The following is a 14,246-nucleotide window of genomic DNA, read 5'->3' as shown; positions in this document are numbered from 1 at the left end:
AATGTTCCCTGCGGCTGTCTTTTGGGCACTTGCTAATGGTCACCAGTGCTTGGGTACTGTCACTAGGTGTCGCCATATGTATGAACTATGACTTCAAAACCACCTCTGAGGTGCTTTATGAAACGGACGCGTAGTGTACTTTGTCTGCTACTGGAAACGGTACACTGGCTGAACACAAAACGTGAAACTCGGATCACGAAGCTACAATAAGTGAAAGTTATAGGCTAGATAGACTTCAAACTAAACTGCAGCATGACATGTCCACGCGTGTACCAAGAAGCCGGAAGATATTAGTTGTTGCTAACATCCGGTAAGTTTTTTTTTTCACGATTAAAGCATTAAATTCACAGGACTATTTTAATGTTTGGGGATTTTTTTAAAATCTGATTAGCTTATCTTAATTTAAAATTTAAATGTAAACACTAAAGACCAGCTGTATAATGACTTTATAGTACTAATAGCTTTTGTAATAACTTGAGCTGCTTTTTTACATTCCCGATAACCATTTGCAAACACAAGACAGCCCACAATCTAATTTTGCTGTTTAATGGAAAATATAAAAAAAATATGCGTGAGAACTAGTCGTGAATCACACGTTGCATTAACGTAAGAAGCTTCTAATAACTAAATTAGATCAAATTCACGGTATTTTATGGTAAGCGCTTTTATTTCTGAGACACCGAACCGGATGTTGGTTATTTTGCGCGGCAGGCGGCGGCTTCAGGTTTCCTGTGTGTCGCTTCGCTTGGTTCCCTCATCATCATTCAAGGGAGTCTGCCCTAAGCTACAAGTAGAGCAACGGTAAGACTTTAAAACCGACTTTTTAAACGAATTGAATGCCTATTTCCGACGATAAGCGTATACATCCGAACAAGAGCGGTGTCCATAGTCCGGACCGGCGCTTGTGTCAACCACATTTTTGCCACTTTGCCAATTTAAAGTAGAAATGTTTGAAAGGAATTTGGGTGGCCAAAGGGCAACTTCCTGCAGGTTAGGCCTGTGCCTTTTCTTTTCTCAACAGACATGTTGAAGTCGTCGTTTAAATATAAAATTACTTTAGACGTCAAATAATTGCCAAGTCATTGCAGAGTTATCAAACAAGAATGAGGAGGTAATCTCTCAAAAGTTAATCTTTCATTTCCGGGTGTTGAATTTGAGCTGTTTCGGCATTTCGCTCCGTCAGGAAAACGTCGTCAAACTTTATTTTTATGCTATTAAATTCAATGTCTTTCCTTTTGTTGGGGTTGGCAATTCATTATGTCTTTAGAAAAATGGCACATATGCCATACATAAGGCATTTTTCAGTTACTTCCTGGAACATTTAAAACTGGGCAGGGGACTCAGCATCTTAAATCTGCCTCCATCTTGGCATTTTGGAAGTTAAAAAGTCAATATAATGCATAAGAATATTAAAAATGCTTCAACCCACTAGGAACATGGCTGAAAATGCTTGAAGGAGTGTTTTTTTCCCCACACGTCCAGGTCTTGGAGAACTTTCTGAGGAATCGTTGTCGTCCCCGCCTAAAAACTAGCAATAAAGGCGTTTTTCTGCTTCTCTTCCTGCAGCTGGGTGACCATGAACAGGGAGAGTTGGCCATAGATTATCTATATGATGAGCTTCAGACGTGTTCAGGCAGGAGTGCAGGAACTGCTGGACTGTAAAAATGCATCTGAGGAGCTTCTGCTTTTCTTTATTCGTTCCTCAGCCAGAATGAAGCCATGTATTACTTGTACTTGTTGCTCACAAATTCTCCCTCAAATCACCGGAGATGTGTTAATTATGCATTCTGGAGAGTGTGTTGGGTTTATCGAGGCGTTGCCGGCCAGTCCGTGGCCCTTCGTGCAGTAGGAATAAGTCCTGACCCTTCAGCTGACACCTCGTCTGTCCCATTCACTCACAGCTTCCTGCTGCTCCATGCACCGATTTGTTTCATTCTTCTTCTTTTTTTCCTCGGGCTATTTTTGAAGCTTCCTAATTCTTGCCATTCTTCCTGGCTTAAAGATGTTGCTTTTTCTCCCGTAAATCTCGATCCATCCCTCATTATAGGTGAAGTCTGTGGTGCACAAAGTGCATGGCCAAGGTTTTTGTTTTTTATTTTTTTTGGTGTGTTTTTTTGCATTTTTCACCTTTTTATCTCTTAAGAAATTTCAGCGTTCTTGGCCGATTCCTCTAAGGTGGTTGCATTTCCGCTCTGGTCGTCTCTTTCTGTTCAAATCTGTTGCATCAGCTCTGCAGAGAGCTCTTGTAACACTTCCTCAAAGTTCCGGTATGTGCAGCGCTACATCTTCAGCTTTTATCTCCTGCCATGACATGTAGCCGTTTTAATGTTGGCATCTCCAGTATCTTGAAAAAGGGAGAACATTGGATTGGTCTTGCAGGTGGAACCGCGAAGCTGAACTGGGTTAAATTCTTTGCAGCTTGCGGTTCAGCACTTTAAAGGATATGAAACATAACGCTCTTGACTAAAAAAGGAAGTTTGCCGTACGATATGAAAATATATAGTTGGTAGGGAGGAAATCGTCATGAGTCAAATGCGCAGTTTGCACGAAATTGTGTTGGACACCGTTGTGTATTGCTGACTAGTTCTCTGTAACTTTCTTTGGTGTCTGGTGACGGTTACTGTCACGGTGGCAGTTCTGACAATCGGGAGCTTGCGCTTGATTCCCACCACGTTCCGCAATGTCTCGGCCTGCTAAAATGAGGAGTAACACAGGCCTGATGTTTCTGGGCGGAACGTTTCGCCCCTCGGTGGCCTAATAACTCCAACATATTCTCCCAAAATTTAAGGTGTAGCTCCATTTTGATTTGGACCGTTCTTTGAAACCTGTTTCTAGAGTCCGAAGGGACTAAAATGAGATTTTCAGTGGCTGAGCCTTTATTAAAGCGGCAGCGCTGGGATACTTTTAAGTCCAGAGGAGTCAAATGAATAAGAGATGAAGTGCAAAGACTAAACAGAGCAGCGATCAGAGAATATGGAAATCTGCATCTGCCATGTTGAACAGAGAGCCGACACCAGGAAGCAAATGCCAACTAAACTCAGCCACATTCACCTGGGATTTAAGCTCGCGCTGCATATTCACTGTTTCCCTACTGTACTTTGTCATACAATTAAGAGCCTGACCTTTGACCCCGCCTGTCACTGAAAGCTCGTCAGCCTGTGATCATACAGGCCATGAGTTTCTGTTGCGCTCCACCCATCAAGGAGCGGGTTGTCGTTAGCGTTCCTGCCTTTGTCAGCTCAAGGTGTTCCGTCCCACAACACGCCATTCCAACTCCCAAAGCCGGTATCATCCCTTGTGGATTTCCGGGTCCTGATCTGAACTCGCTGATCAATTATCTTGGCTGAAGGTTCATGACGCTAATGACTGATGTCAGCAGAAATCCCCTGGAATCACCATTGACACCTCCAAGCGCCTCTCCTTCCCTTCCCTGTCCCTGAACGCCTCATTAGCCGTAATCCCACTTTCTGTAATCTCACCGTTCGGCGGTGTTGCTAAGGAACGCAGCTAATCTCGGGCTTCATCCGCTGCCAAGCGTGGTGTGTTTGTAAAACAGCAGCGCTTAGACAAGCAAGCACCTTATCCTCCATGTGGAGAGATCTCCGTGCACGGCTGAGCAGGTAAGGGAGGGGGTCTGGCCTCCTACCAGGCATTGACAGCACATTTGCTGCATCTAGTCAATATTAGCATTGATCTACTTGATCTCCTACTGGCAGGATATTAAAGTCCTCTGCAGCTGTGGGCTGCTCATTTTTATCTTTATTTTTATCCTCAACTGACATCTTGAGTGCCATCACTTCCCTCTTCAACAAAGGATGTTATGTAACGCGTCGTTCTACGTCTCCCCCTGTCTGCCCAAGGTAGCAGCGCAGCCCTCGCCGGCCCCGCTTCCTCCCCGCCGCGGGAAAAGGGACCGATTAGCAGAAGCTGGGAAACAACCTGTTCATTGTAAGGTGTCGTGACAGCAGCTGCTGTGGGTTTTTTTTTTTTTTTTCCTGTTGCTGCCTTCAACAGCTTTTCCTCAACACACCGGCACACCGCTGACCTCCCAAATGTGCGCCATAGGCAAACGAGGAATGTGCGCTTATATGGACACAAAGAGGCCCCGTTTCAGGGGGGAGGCAGCAAGTAGCTCGCTTTTCCTGCTGTGCTAATAGCTAACGCCATAGTGGTCTCAATAAAAGAGAAGCAGCGAGCCAGAGTGACAGAGGCTGCATGTTTGCGGTGTGCGTGATTGTGGTGGCTCAGATTGTGAACCCCGTGTGGGGTTCTTACTGGGTGTGTTGGCTGCTTTTTCTTTCAATTTTTGTGATTTGTTAGCCTTCCGACACTGATTTATGAGGGCCTCGACTTGTACGGATTTCTTGACTTTAAGGATGTTTTAATAAATCAGACGAGGGCTCCACTAGAGTCACTGGGCATTTTCACACCAAAGACTTAAACTGTATCTTTAAATTTGATCTAAGTATTCAACAATTTTGCCTGCTCTGTACCAGCAGACTGGCGCTCCTCTTACTAATGTGGATGAGGGCTGTGAGATGAGATCACAATAAAACCACATTCCTACATATAATGGCAGCGTTGACCCTTCGGATATTCCGCACCATGAGCCGCTTATTTGGGTGTAAATCTGCCGTCTGCATCAGCGTAAGAGGCTGTTCCCAGCCAGGTCTGTGGCATGTCCCCGCTGGCGTCATCCCGCTGTTGGAAAAGAGCTGATTTTATCCAACCTTCCCAACGTTTTGACGTCACAAATCACATTAAATTACACCGATGGACGAAAGCAACCTCCGAAAGAGAACTGATGTGGCTTAGCCATTAGAGCTGGGAATAAAGCTGGTGGTGGGGGTCAATGTTCTCCTGTTCACTGCTGCACTTGGGAGATGATGTTTATATCCCGATGATGTGAGCACGCTTTTATTTATACATTACAACAGCGTATAAACCAAGATCAGGCCTCCGCACTTCGGGTTTGAGGGGATTCATGCTTTTCCAACGGTACAGCCTGTTTCCACCAATAATGTTAATGCTAGCACGAGCTGCTTCCAAAGCTAACACCACTCTTTTATGAGCCCCCATAGTTGCAGTGTAGCCCTCTCACAGGTGGCAGATTAGAATCTGGATTATTTTAGGACTTCATCTGCATATTTGTTGCACAATTGTAGATTTAGCATTTGCTGACATGTCCTCACCTATTTATAGTGCAGGTATGAGCACCTTTGTTCTATTTATAGTCTGCTTTGTGGACAGAGGCAATATTCAGACCACATGATGAGGGTTGCACACGCCAAAGTTTCGCAAAACGTAAAACGGCAAGTGTACAGAGGTGGTGGCGTTCCGTCTCTGAGTGTTTTCCCCCTCGGCTCAACAGTGGGTGGTGTTGTCTTTATCCCTCTGCAGTTAACAACATGGCGGAGCAGGAGCCTACCCCAGAGCAGCTGGCTGAGATCGCAGCAGCCAACGAGGAGAGCGAGGGCTCCGTTAACTATAAAGCTCCGGCACAGAAGAGCCTACAGGAGATCCAGGAGCTGGACAAAGATGACGATAGCCTGCGCAGGTACAAGGAGGCGCTGCTGGGCAAAGCTAGCGTGGTTACAGGTCAGTAATCAACACCTGGTGACGCCTTTGAGGACTCCAGTGATAAATGTAGAAGCTGTAAAACTAAGGACCATTTGTTCCAGAGATCCACTTGTAAACAGAAAATGTTTCTACATGACACACACGTACCTGCAGAAATCCGTCGCACCCACATCCTCTGCAACACGGATCATAAACGCGCTCATTTGGGTTTTGAATGTTCAACATAAAGCATCGATTGTTGGTTTACATGCGGCGGCGTGAATGAAATTGTTGTGTCGACCGGTGTTTTAGATCCCAAACTGCCCAACGTCCATGTGACACGGATGACCCTCATGTGTGATACAGCCCCCGGCGCCCTGGTCCTGGACCTGACAGGTGAGTGCGGCTGCTCGCCTCCTTTCTTGGCTGACAGCAGTGATTCTGAGCAGCAGGAGCGGCCATATTTCTATGTGCAGACACAGCAAACGGCCCTTTGGGTCTGTAAATGAGGACTGACACTGTGTGATACTGTGTGAGTGGGCTAATGAGCTGCTTCCTGGTTGAACCACAGCAGAGGGTCTCACCCACGACACTGCGCCATCTAGTGGCCAGCGTCTATACTGGCTGGAGCTGGGCGGCTTTCTTCCTACACAGGCCTGAGTACAGTTTTGTCCACTTGACTCACGCTACTGTCAACGGTCCTAGCGATTACGCGTCATGGGTACCCATGCCTGTGTTTGTGCACGTGTGACGTCACAGCGCTGCAGAGCTCTCACACTTGTCAAACAAAGTACTTCTCGGGAGGCGAAACATGCTTGGGGCCCACGTCTGTTTACTCCTAAAGCAGCAACATTGTATACAGCGTGAATCATCCCAACGCGTGGTCACACCGCGTCTCTGTCCTGGCAGGGAACCTGGAAAACATAAAGAAGAGCACATTTGTGCTGAAGGAGGGAGTGGACTACAAAATAAAGATCACTTTCAAGGTAAGACTGGCTGCTGAGGGAGGGAGCTTTACTGTCAGAGGAGCGGGAGGTCACGCCTGATGCCTTTCACAGGTCAACAAGGAGATCGTCTCGGGCCTCAGATACACTCAAACATCCACCAGGAAAGGAGTGAAGGGTGAGTGAGCAGCACGGCTTCATCTCTGCATTTCTTTTTAATCTTGAGTGATTAGATGTTTGCGTTAATAACCTGTGAATCTCATCCCACCTGCACCTCAATTGAGTTTCCCCCTTCTTTTTTTTTTAAACCCGCAGTTGACAAAACGGACTACATGGTGGGGAGCTACGGCCCCAGACCTGAGGAGGAGTACGAGTATGTCACCCCAGTCGAGGAGGCGCCGAAAGGGATGCTGGCCCGCGGCACCTACACCATCAAATCTAAGTTCACCGATGATGACAAACACGATCATCTCTCCTGGGAATGGAACCTCACCATCAAGAAAGACTGGAAAGACTGATTCCCGCTCTCTCCCTCCTCCCCGTCTTCTCTCCTCCTTTCTGTTACTTCTGATCAGTCTGCATCTGGATGATGTGTTGATTCAGCTTTTGCTCTCTCCGTCCAACGACCCCCCCCGGTTTCTTTTTCCCTCCCCATGAATTCCAATCACTTTGTCATTCCAAAAAAAAAAAACCTGAATCGGGAAAAAAATATCAAACTCCTTTAAAAATGGAAAGCGTAAACACAATCCAGAATTGTGTGTCATAGTCATAAAATAAAACAAAAGTATACTTAAAACAGGGTCTAAATTCCTCTGAAAAGTGACCTCTGTGACCCCCCCCCCCCCCATCGCTCCTCTGTATCTTCCCTTTTGTCTCTGAAGTTTCTGGTTCTTTTTGTATGATGACCGCGATCTGCCTTTGGAAATACAGGAAACAGTAGTGGTGTAGGGCTGCTCCGGGGTCCCCTAAAAGCTTTGGTGCAGGTTCTACATAAAACGACGATCACCAGCCCCCCCCCTCCCCGATCCAAACTTCCTGCGAGGCTGCCGCTCCTCCTGGTCAGGGTGTTTCTACTCCAGCAGCCACGTGGCCTTAACAAGAACCTCTCGGATTGAAAACAACTCATTGAGCCATTTGCCTTTTTAGAGTTCCGTATGAGCATGTTTTAATAACACAGACAGGGTATCAGGACGTACTTCAGGTTTATTTTGTAAAACGATGCATGTTGGTGGCACTTATACAGTACTTGTACTAATGTCTGACCCCTTTGATGCAACCGAAAATCTCAAATCACTGTTTTGCTCATGGATGACGTCACCCGGTGTCTTTTCTGGTCCCTGAGGCCGTATTTCTACACGCGAGATGTTACCTCTGTCCCGTTGTTCATGTGCGAAGATGACCACACCGACCGTGCCTTACGGTGGGTGTCTTACGGCCCACCCAGCAGAACTCTGCGCTCCGCACCAGGAAGCTGAATCCGGCTGTAAATGGCTTCCTTTTTGTTTCAAAGTAGTGCAGCGAAATCAGTGTTTTTGACACACTCCCAACAGGTCGACGGTGTGAATGTTTGTGCAGCTGAAAACCGACAGTTTCCTCAAGCGGGTTGGTTCTCACTCATCGTGTGCTGCTGATTAATTCGACAGCTCACTCTTCTGTGTTCACATTAAAGTGTTAAGACTGGGTCCCGCCTGTGTCCCGTGGATTTATTCACGCAAACCTCCTCTCCGAGCAACAGAAACATCACCATTAAACTCTGATTGTTAATATTAAAACTTTAAATTACACAACTTGGACACATTAGGGAGCAAAATATTCATGAAACCTTTGGAGCATGTCATCTTAGTGAATTCAGGACGTGTCCCTCTAGTGGCTGGGCGGGGTAACTGCAGCCACGAAAAATGGCACTCACAAATTTCCCATTTTACGTAAGAGATCAAAGAGGCAGACTTTACACAGACCATAAAACCTCACATCCACGTCGAGGAGGAGACATTTGGCATTGTATCAGATGGGTGGCAGTCCACCTGATCAAATACAAGCAGGTATTTTTGCTACACTGAGGGTATTTCAGGATCAGCTCATTTATTTCTCTTCCTGCTTTTGGAGTTCATGTCGCTCTTGGTCTTCTGCAGACGGGAGAAGATCTCTTTGAACAGCGCTTTGTACTCCGGCGTGTTCTGGCTGAGCCGTTTGTCCACCTGCTCCACCTGCCGGCTTATCCCCTCCAGCGCCTCGGGCGTGGAGGGCGTCTCGGGGGGCGTGGGGGGGCCGGCCGTGGCCCCCGCCGTCGACGGCCCCGGGCAGACCATGCTGTACTCCTTCATGGAGGGGTCCCTGGATACGGGCCGAGAGGTCTGCACCTCGGCGTGACACAGGCTCTCCTCGTGGCGGCGGCACTTGCCCAGCAGCTCCTCGTACTTCTCCAGCAGGGCGTGGTACTGCTCGTCCACCTCCCGCAGGATGGACATCCCACGCTTGCGCACGCCGTTGGCGTGGAGGGCGTAGCTGCCCTGGCGGCGTCCAGAGGCGTCGCGGGCCTGGATGGCATTCAGAGCCGTGTCGCTGCAGCTTTTCCTCACCGGACCTCCCCCCTGCTGCCCGGTGACCCCCGTCTCCCCGTCTCCTCCCTCCTCCGGCACCCCCCCCTCCTCCGGGGTGTCCGTCTCGGGGCCGTCGCTGAGAAGCCTCTCCAACCCGTCTTCGACGCCGCCCATCAGACACACCCTGGACTTCCTTAGCTGCTGCATCTCCTGGAGCTCCGCCTCCAGCTCCTGAACGCGCAGCTGGACGCCCTCCGCCCCCAGGAGGCGCTGCTCCAGACACTCGAACTCCTGCAGCACGGTGGCGCACTCCTGCTCGGCGCTCTCCCTCTGGGCCCGCTCGGTGGCCATGGCCGCACGCAGGGAGGAGACGATGTTTCGGAGGCGCTCGTTCTCTTCATCCGCCGGCTGTTGCTCGGCGAGATCTACACTCCCCGGGTTCGCCAGCAGGAAGCCATCCTCATACCTGAGGAAAAAAGAAGGAAAACGCCACTTCTGAGTTTAATAAACAGGAAAGAATCTGTCAGGGTGCTGGAGCCTAATTGTTTGAAACATCCCGGCACTGAAATTGGCTCCCGCTGATCTGAGAACCGAACAGTGACCTGGGCGCGGTGCACAGCTCCTTCAGGCAGGGGAAGGAGTGGACCGTCTTCCTGCGTTCCTTCGTCTCTCTGTGGACCCGCAGCTCCTCCAGAGTCCGCAGCTCCTCCACCCGAGACGTCAGACTGTCCACCTGAGCCTGCAGGGTCTGCATGGTGCCCATCAACCTGCACACACACACACACACCCTCATTGCGTCACCAAGGACACGAATCTTTACACAACAGCCCATAAGAAGGAACAGAGGCGACCTTTGAAACGTTCTTTCAGAATTCCAGTAGGTTTTGAAATGGAACGCTGATCCCAGATTAGCATTAGGAAACAAGGGAGTTTATATAAGAGCTCATTAAACTGGAGCATGGCAGCAATGGATGGATGGATGGATGGATGGATGGATGGATGGATGGATGATGGTGGATGGATGGATGGATGATGGTGGATGGATGGGTGGATGGATGGTGGGTGGATGGATGGATGGATGGATGGTGGATGGATGATGGATGATGGTGGACGGATGATGATGGATGGATGGATGATGGTGGATGGATGGATGATGGATGATGGTGGATGGATGGATGGATGATGGTGGATGGATGGATGAATGGATGGATGATGGATGATGGATGGATGGATGATGGTGGATGGATGGATGGATGATGGTGGATGGATGGATGATGGATGATGGTGGATGGATGGATGGATGATGGTGGATGGATGGATGAATGGATGGATGATGGATGATGGATGGATGGATGATGGTGGATGGATGGATGGATGGATGGATGGATGGATGGATGGATGGATGATGGTGGACGGATGGATGATGGTGGATGGATGGATGGATGGATGATGGTGGATGGATGATGGTGGATGGATGGATGGATGATGGTGGATGGATGATGGTGGATGGATGGATGGATGATGGTGGATGGATGGATGGATGGATGATGGTGGATGGATGGATGGATGATGGTGGATGGATGATGGTGGATGGATGGATGGATGGATGATGGTGGATGGATGGATGGATGGATGATGGTGGATGGATGGATGGATGGATGGATGATGGTGGATGGATGGATGGATGATGGATGATGGATGATGGTGGATGGATGGATGGATGATGGTGGATGGATGGATGGATGGATGGATGATGGTGGATGGATGATGGTGGATGGATGGATGGATGGATGGATGGATGGATGGATGGATGGATGATGGTGGATGGATGATGGTGGATGGATGGATGGATGATGGTGGATGGATGGATGGATGGATGGATGGATGGATGGATGGATGGATGGATGGACGGACGGACGGACGGACGGACGGACCTGTCTATCTTCTGCTGCGAGGTCTTGCTCTCCAGCACCAGCTTCTCGTTGGTGATCTCCAGCTCTCTGGCGGTCACGTCCAGCTGCTCGTACACTTTGGCGTGCTGCTCGTTCATCTCCCTCAGCATTTCCAGCTGTTTGGTCAGGTACTGCGAACAGACAGAGGCAGCGTCAGTTCATCCTGCGTCCAGCTGCACTGGTTCCAAACTGGTTCCAAACCAGTCAACTGAGTTAGTGTGAAAGCAGCAGAATGTCCTCTAACGTTAAATATGTCGGAAGCCTGTGATTTATTCCCAGAGCCCGTCCTGACATGCTGGTACATATCATATGTACGGAGGGGAACATTAAAAAAACAAAATATAGTGTATTGAAATAGGCTGATTGAGCAACACTAACATTCAAAATGTTGCTTATAAATTATTCCGAATATTTAAAATTAAAGTAAATAGGTGGATCCATATTTAAATTTGCTTGTATATTCCTACTTATTTCAGTTTTATCCATTTATTACCTGACAGACGCGGTCACCTAAAGTTGTCTGACTGATGCTAAATGAGGAAGCTACGGGGCAATAACCGTGGTATGTTCAGGGGTTGTGTCCCACGCGTGTAAATCTTAGTTTTGTGACCTGTTCTGCACTCAGGAAGGAGCAACAGTACCTCGATCTCCTGCACCTGCTCCTCGTTGTTGATGTACATATGCTGCAGCGAGTCTTCCAGCTCCTTGTTGCGCTCGAGGAGAGTTTTTCCCAGCTCGGCTGCCAAGTGTAAGTCTGGAAGGATAAAAAAACCAAAACTCTAATCTATCACCATCCTCATCTTCATCATCTTCATCATCAGGACTAAATTGCTGATTCCAAAGTCTGCGAACTGTCCCACACAGCCCAGTGCTCCTGAAGGCAGCAGGAGCACAATTTCTTTTTCTAAACCAGTGCTGACGGTGACTTTCACACTGGGAAACAGGCCGAGGCCGTCATTCCCACTGGGGGGGGGTCACAGGTGATGTCACAGTCCGAGTGCTAACAAGCTGAGACGCTTTTGGAGGGGGGGGGAGTCACGACACGCAGATCTGCACGCGCTACAGTCGCATTGTAATATCAGAGGAGTGTGTGTGTGTGTGTGTGTGTGTGTATGTGGGTGTGTGTGTGTGTGTGTGTGTGTGTGTGTGTGTGGTGTTTGTGAGTGTTTTTCTTTGACAGTGAGTCATTAAATTCTTCCACTGAATCCAAAATTGAAGCTATCGTGAGGTTTTTTTGGGTCCATGTTGTGGACTCATTTGAAATGAACAAGAATATGAAGTTCAGGCAGCAAAAATAATATATTACCTTTGCTCGGTAATACTAATAAAGAGTAAAAACTGAGTTCCAGACTGTTTGTCCCTTCCGGGCTCCTGTAGAAACACGACAGAGGAACCGACCAACATCCATGGAGGGGGACCCGCATCAAAACTCATCTCATCTGACTAAAAAGTGAAGAAATACTCAGTCGTTAGTGTTCTAAGGTTATGATAAAACATGTCTGGGTTTTCTAAATTTGATTTCTCACAAAATACTGTTGGGAAAAAACCAAAGCTAAGCTGGTCCATGCATCCACCCAGCACAGCAACCACAAGGTAATATGACCACATCTGTGTCCCTCATTCTCAGGCGGCCACAAACAAAAACGTGACATCACCACGCCATCTGCTCACACGCGCGTCATATGTTTGCAAGATCATAAAGATTTCACGGCTCATCTCATCCCACATCTGACTGGTTACGTAACCGTGACGGCGACATTTCTGTGTACGAGGATATTTTAATGAACAGCGCCAGCTCCGGTTTGACCCCCTGAAATCTCTGATCTGGGATAAGGAGGTCTGGTCTGGGCCTCCCTAATCAGATCAGCCAGGAGCTTAATGACATCAGGCTGGATAACACACATCCTAAATGCGAACACGCTCAGACACACACACACACACACACACACAGGGTTTTGCTCTATTTTTTGAGTTAGCGATCCATCTTGAGGGTTAAAAAAGAGCAGGGGAGTTTCTTTACTGAAGAGACCCTTTCAAAATAAAAAAAACAGGATGACAATTATTGTTAATATACTCTATATTTATTCTGTCTGTTCACATTTAGAGTGCAGAGTCATTCTGAAGCTAAACATGTGGACCTGGAGGATGTGACTGGCGTGCACAGGCTGGGTTTGGTCCTCTGGTGTGAGGTCAGCTCATCTGTGGGTTTTAGATCTACAGTCTCAACTGTGAGGAAGATCTAATCCTCACAGGAGGAGGAGGAGGAAGAGGAGGAGGAAGAGGAGGAAGAGGACAGAGAGAGAGAGAGGAGAGTTGTGGGAAACACCAGTGAGAAGATGGGGATAATTGACAGGGCAGAGCCGGAGGACACACGTGTGCGCGCACTCGTGCGTGAAACAAGATTGTGTCATCCTCTTCCCAGGCATTAACATCCTCCTCACTTACACACACACACACACACACACACGCCGGGGCTCACCTTGCTCCAGGTCCCTTTGGTCGTACCACGGCTCTTCTTCCTCCGTCACAAATTCGTCCATCCTGCCCGCGCGCAGCATCAGTTCCGATGAAACTTCTTCTTCTTCTTCGATGATGATGATGATGATGATGATGATGATGAGGAGGATGCTAATTCACCGACTGGCTCAGCCGGAAGTGGCCACAAACAACGGTGGCTCAGCCTCCCCGTATCTGTAACCCCTTCAGATGTATTCTGTAAAAATCCGGTCACTTCCTGAAGCATCCGCAGAAATATATTTAAGCCTCCGGGCGGAAAGAATGAAAGAAAAACAGGCGAGGAGACGATGTGTTTGGGTCTGAGCAGGCTTGGATGTGCAGCACGGATGTGTGCACGAGCAGGTTGCCAGTGCGAGTGGTGATGCGTTCAGGAGCTGTGGGAGAAGACGTGAGGTTTGAAAAGCGACCGTCATTTATACATGACTTGACAACTATAGCAAAGTTAATCCAGCAAAAACAATAAAGGTCACACGGTAGTTGTTCAAATTCTTACCTTTTTGGTTAAACACGCCACCATAAGCGACAACATGTAATCCTTATATCCTTTTGTACGCCCGTTTTATTAAAATGCTGATTGAGTCCTAACCTTTCCTGAAAGAGAACCCACGGCCACTTTTAGACTTTCAAAATAAATCACCAGCTGACATGAGCCGCGATCGCTACCTCCTAATAAAATGCACAAGTCATTTGCTGTTTTAAATTTGCCGTTTCGTTTTATTGAACACCATTATATT

At 48.1% G+C, this 14,246-nt stretch overlaps 2 protein-coding genes across 3 annotated transcripts; one reads left to right on the top strand and one right to left on the bottom strand.

Annotated features, from left to right (window-relative positions):
- The first annotated feature begins 679 nt into the window (after nucleotides 1–679).
- arhgdia (Rho GDP dissociation inhibitor (GDI) alpha) lies at nucleotides 680–8,185 on the top strand. Its single transcript, XM_003964458.3, has 6 exons — nucleotides 680–801; nucleotides 5,401–5,598; nucleotides 5,872–5,955; nucleotides 6,469–6,545; nucleotides 6,618–6,681; nucleotides 6,819–8,185. The coding sequence occupies exons 2-6, from the start codon at nucleotides 5,409–5,411 to the stop codon at nucleotides 7,019–7,021; spliced, it is 618 nt and encodes a 205-aa protein (XP_003964507.1). The 5' UTR covers nucleotides 680–801; nucleotides 5,401–5,408; the 3' UTR covers nucleotides 7,022–8,185.
- cdr2l (cerebellar degeneration-related protein 2-like) lies at nucleotides 7,643–14,122 on the bottom strand. Of its 2 annotated transcripts, XM_029836005.1 has the most exons (6): nucleotides 14,006–14,122; nucleotides 13,475–13,886; nucleotides 11,637–11,749; nucleotides 10,978–11,126; nucleotides 9,646–9,810; nucleotides 8,582–9,509 (listed from the first exon to the last, which is right to left on the bottom strand). In XM_029836005.1, exons 2-6 carry the CDS (start codon nucleotides 13,551–13,553, stop codon nucleotides 8,582–8,584), a joined length of 1,434 nt encoding a protein of 477 aa, XP_029691865.1. In that variant the 5' UTR covers nucleotides 13,554–13,886; nucleotides 14,006–14,122. The 2 variants fall into 2 exon arrangements, with proteins under 2 accessions (XP_029691866.1, XP_029691865.1); XM_029836006.1 differs by lacking the exon at nucleotides 14,006–14,122 and having other exon boundaries at nucleotides 7,643–9,509; nucleotides 13,475–13,553.
- Between the last annotated feature and the right edge of the window lie 124 nt (nucleotides 14,123–14,246).

Source organism: Takifugu rubripes, chromosome 5 (genome assembly GCF_901000725.2).
Source record: "Takifugu rubripes chromosome 5, fTakRub1.2, whole genome shotgun sequence".
Classification (NCBI taxonomy): Eukaryota; Metazoa; Chordata; class Actinopteri; order Tetraodontiformes; family Tetraodontidae; genus Takifugu; species Takifugu rubripes.
This window is presented reverse-complemented; position numbering and strand designations above follow the sequence as displayed.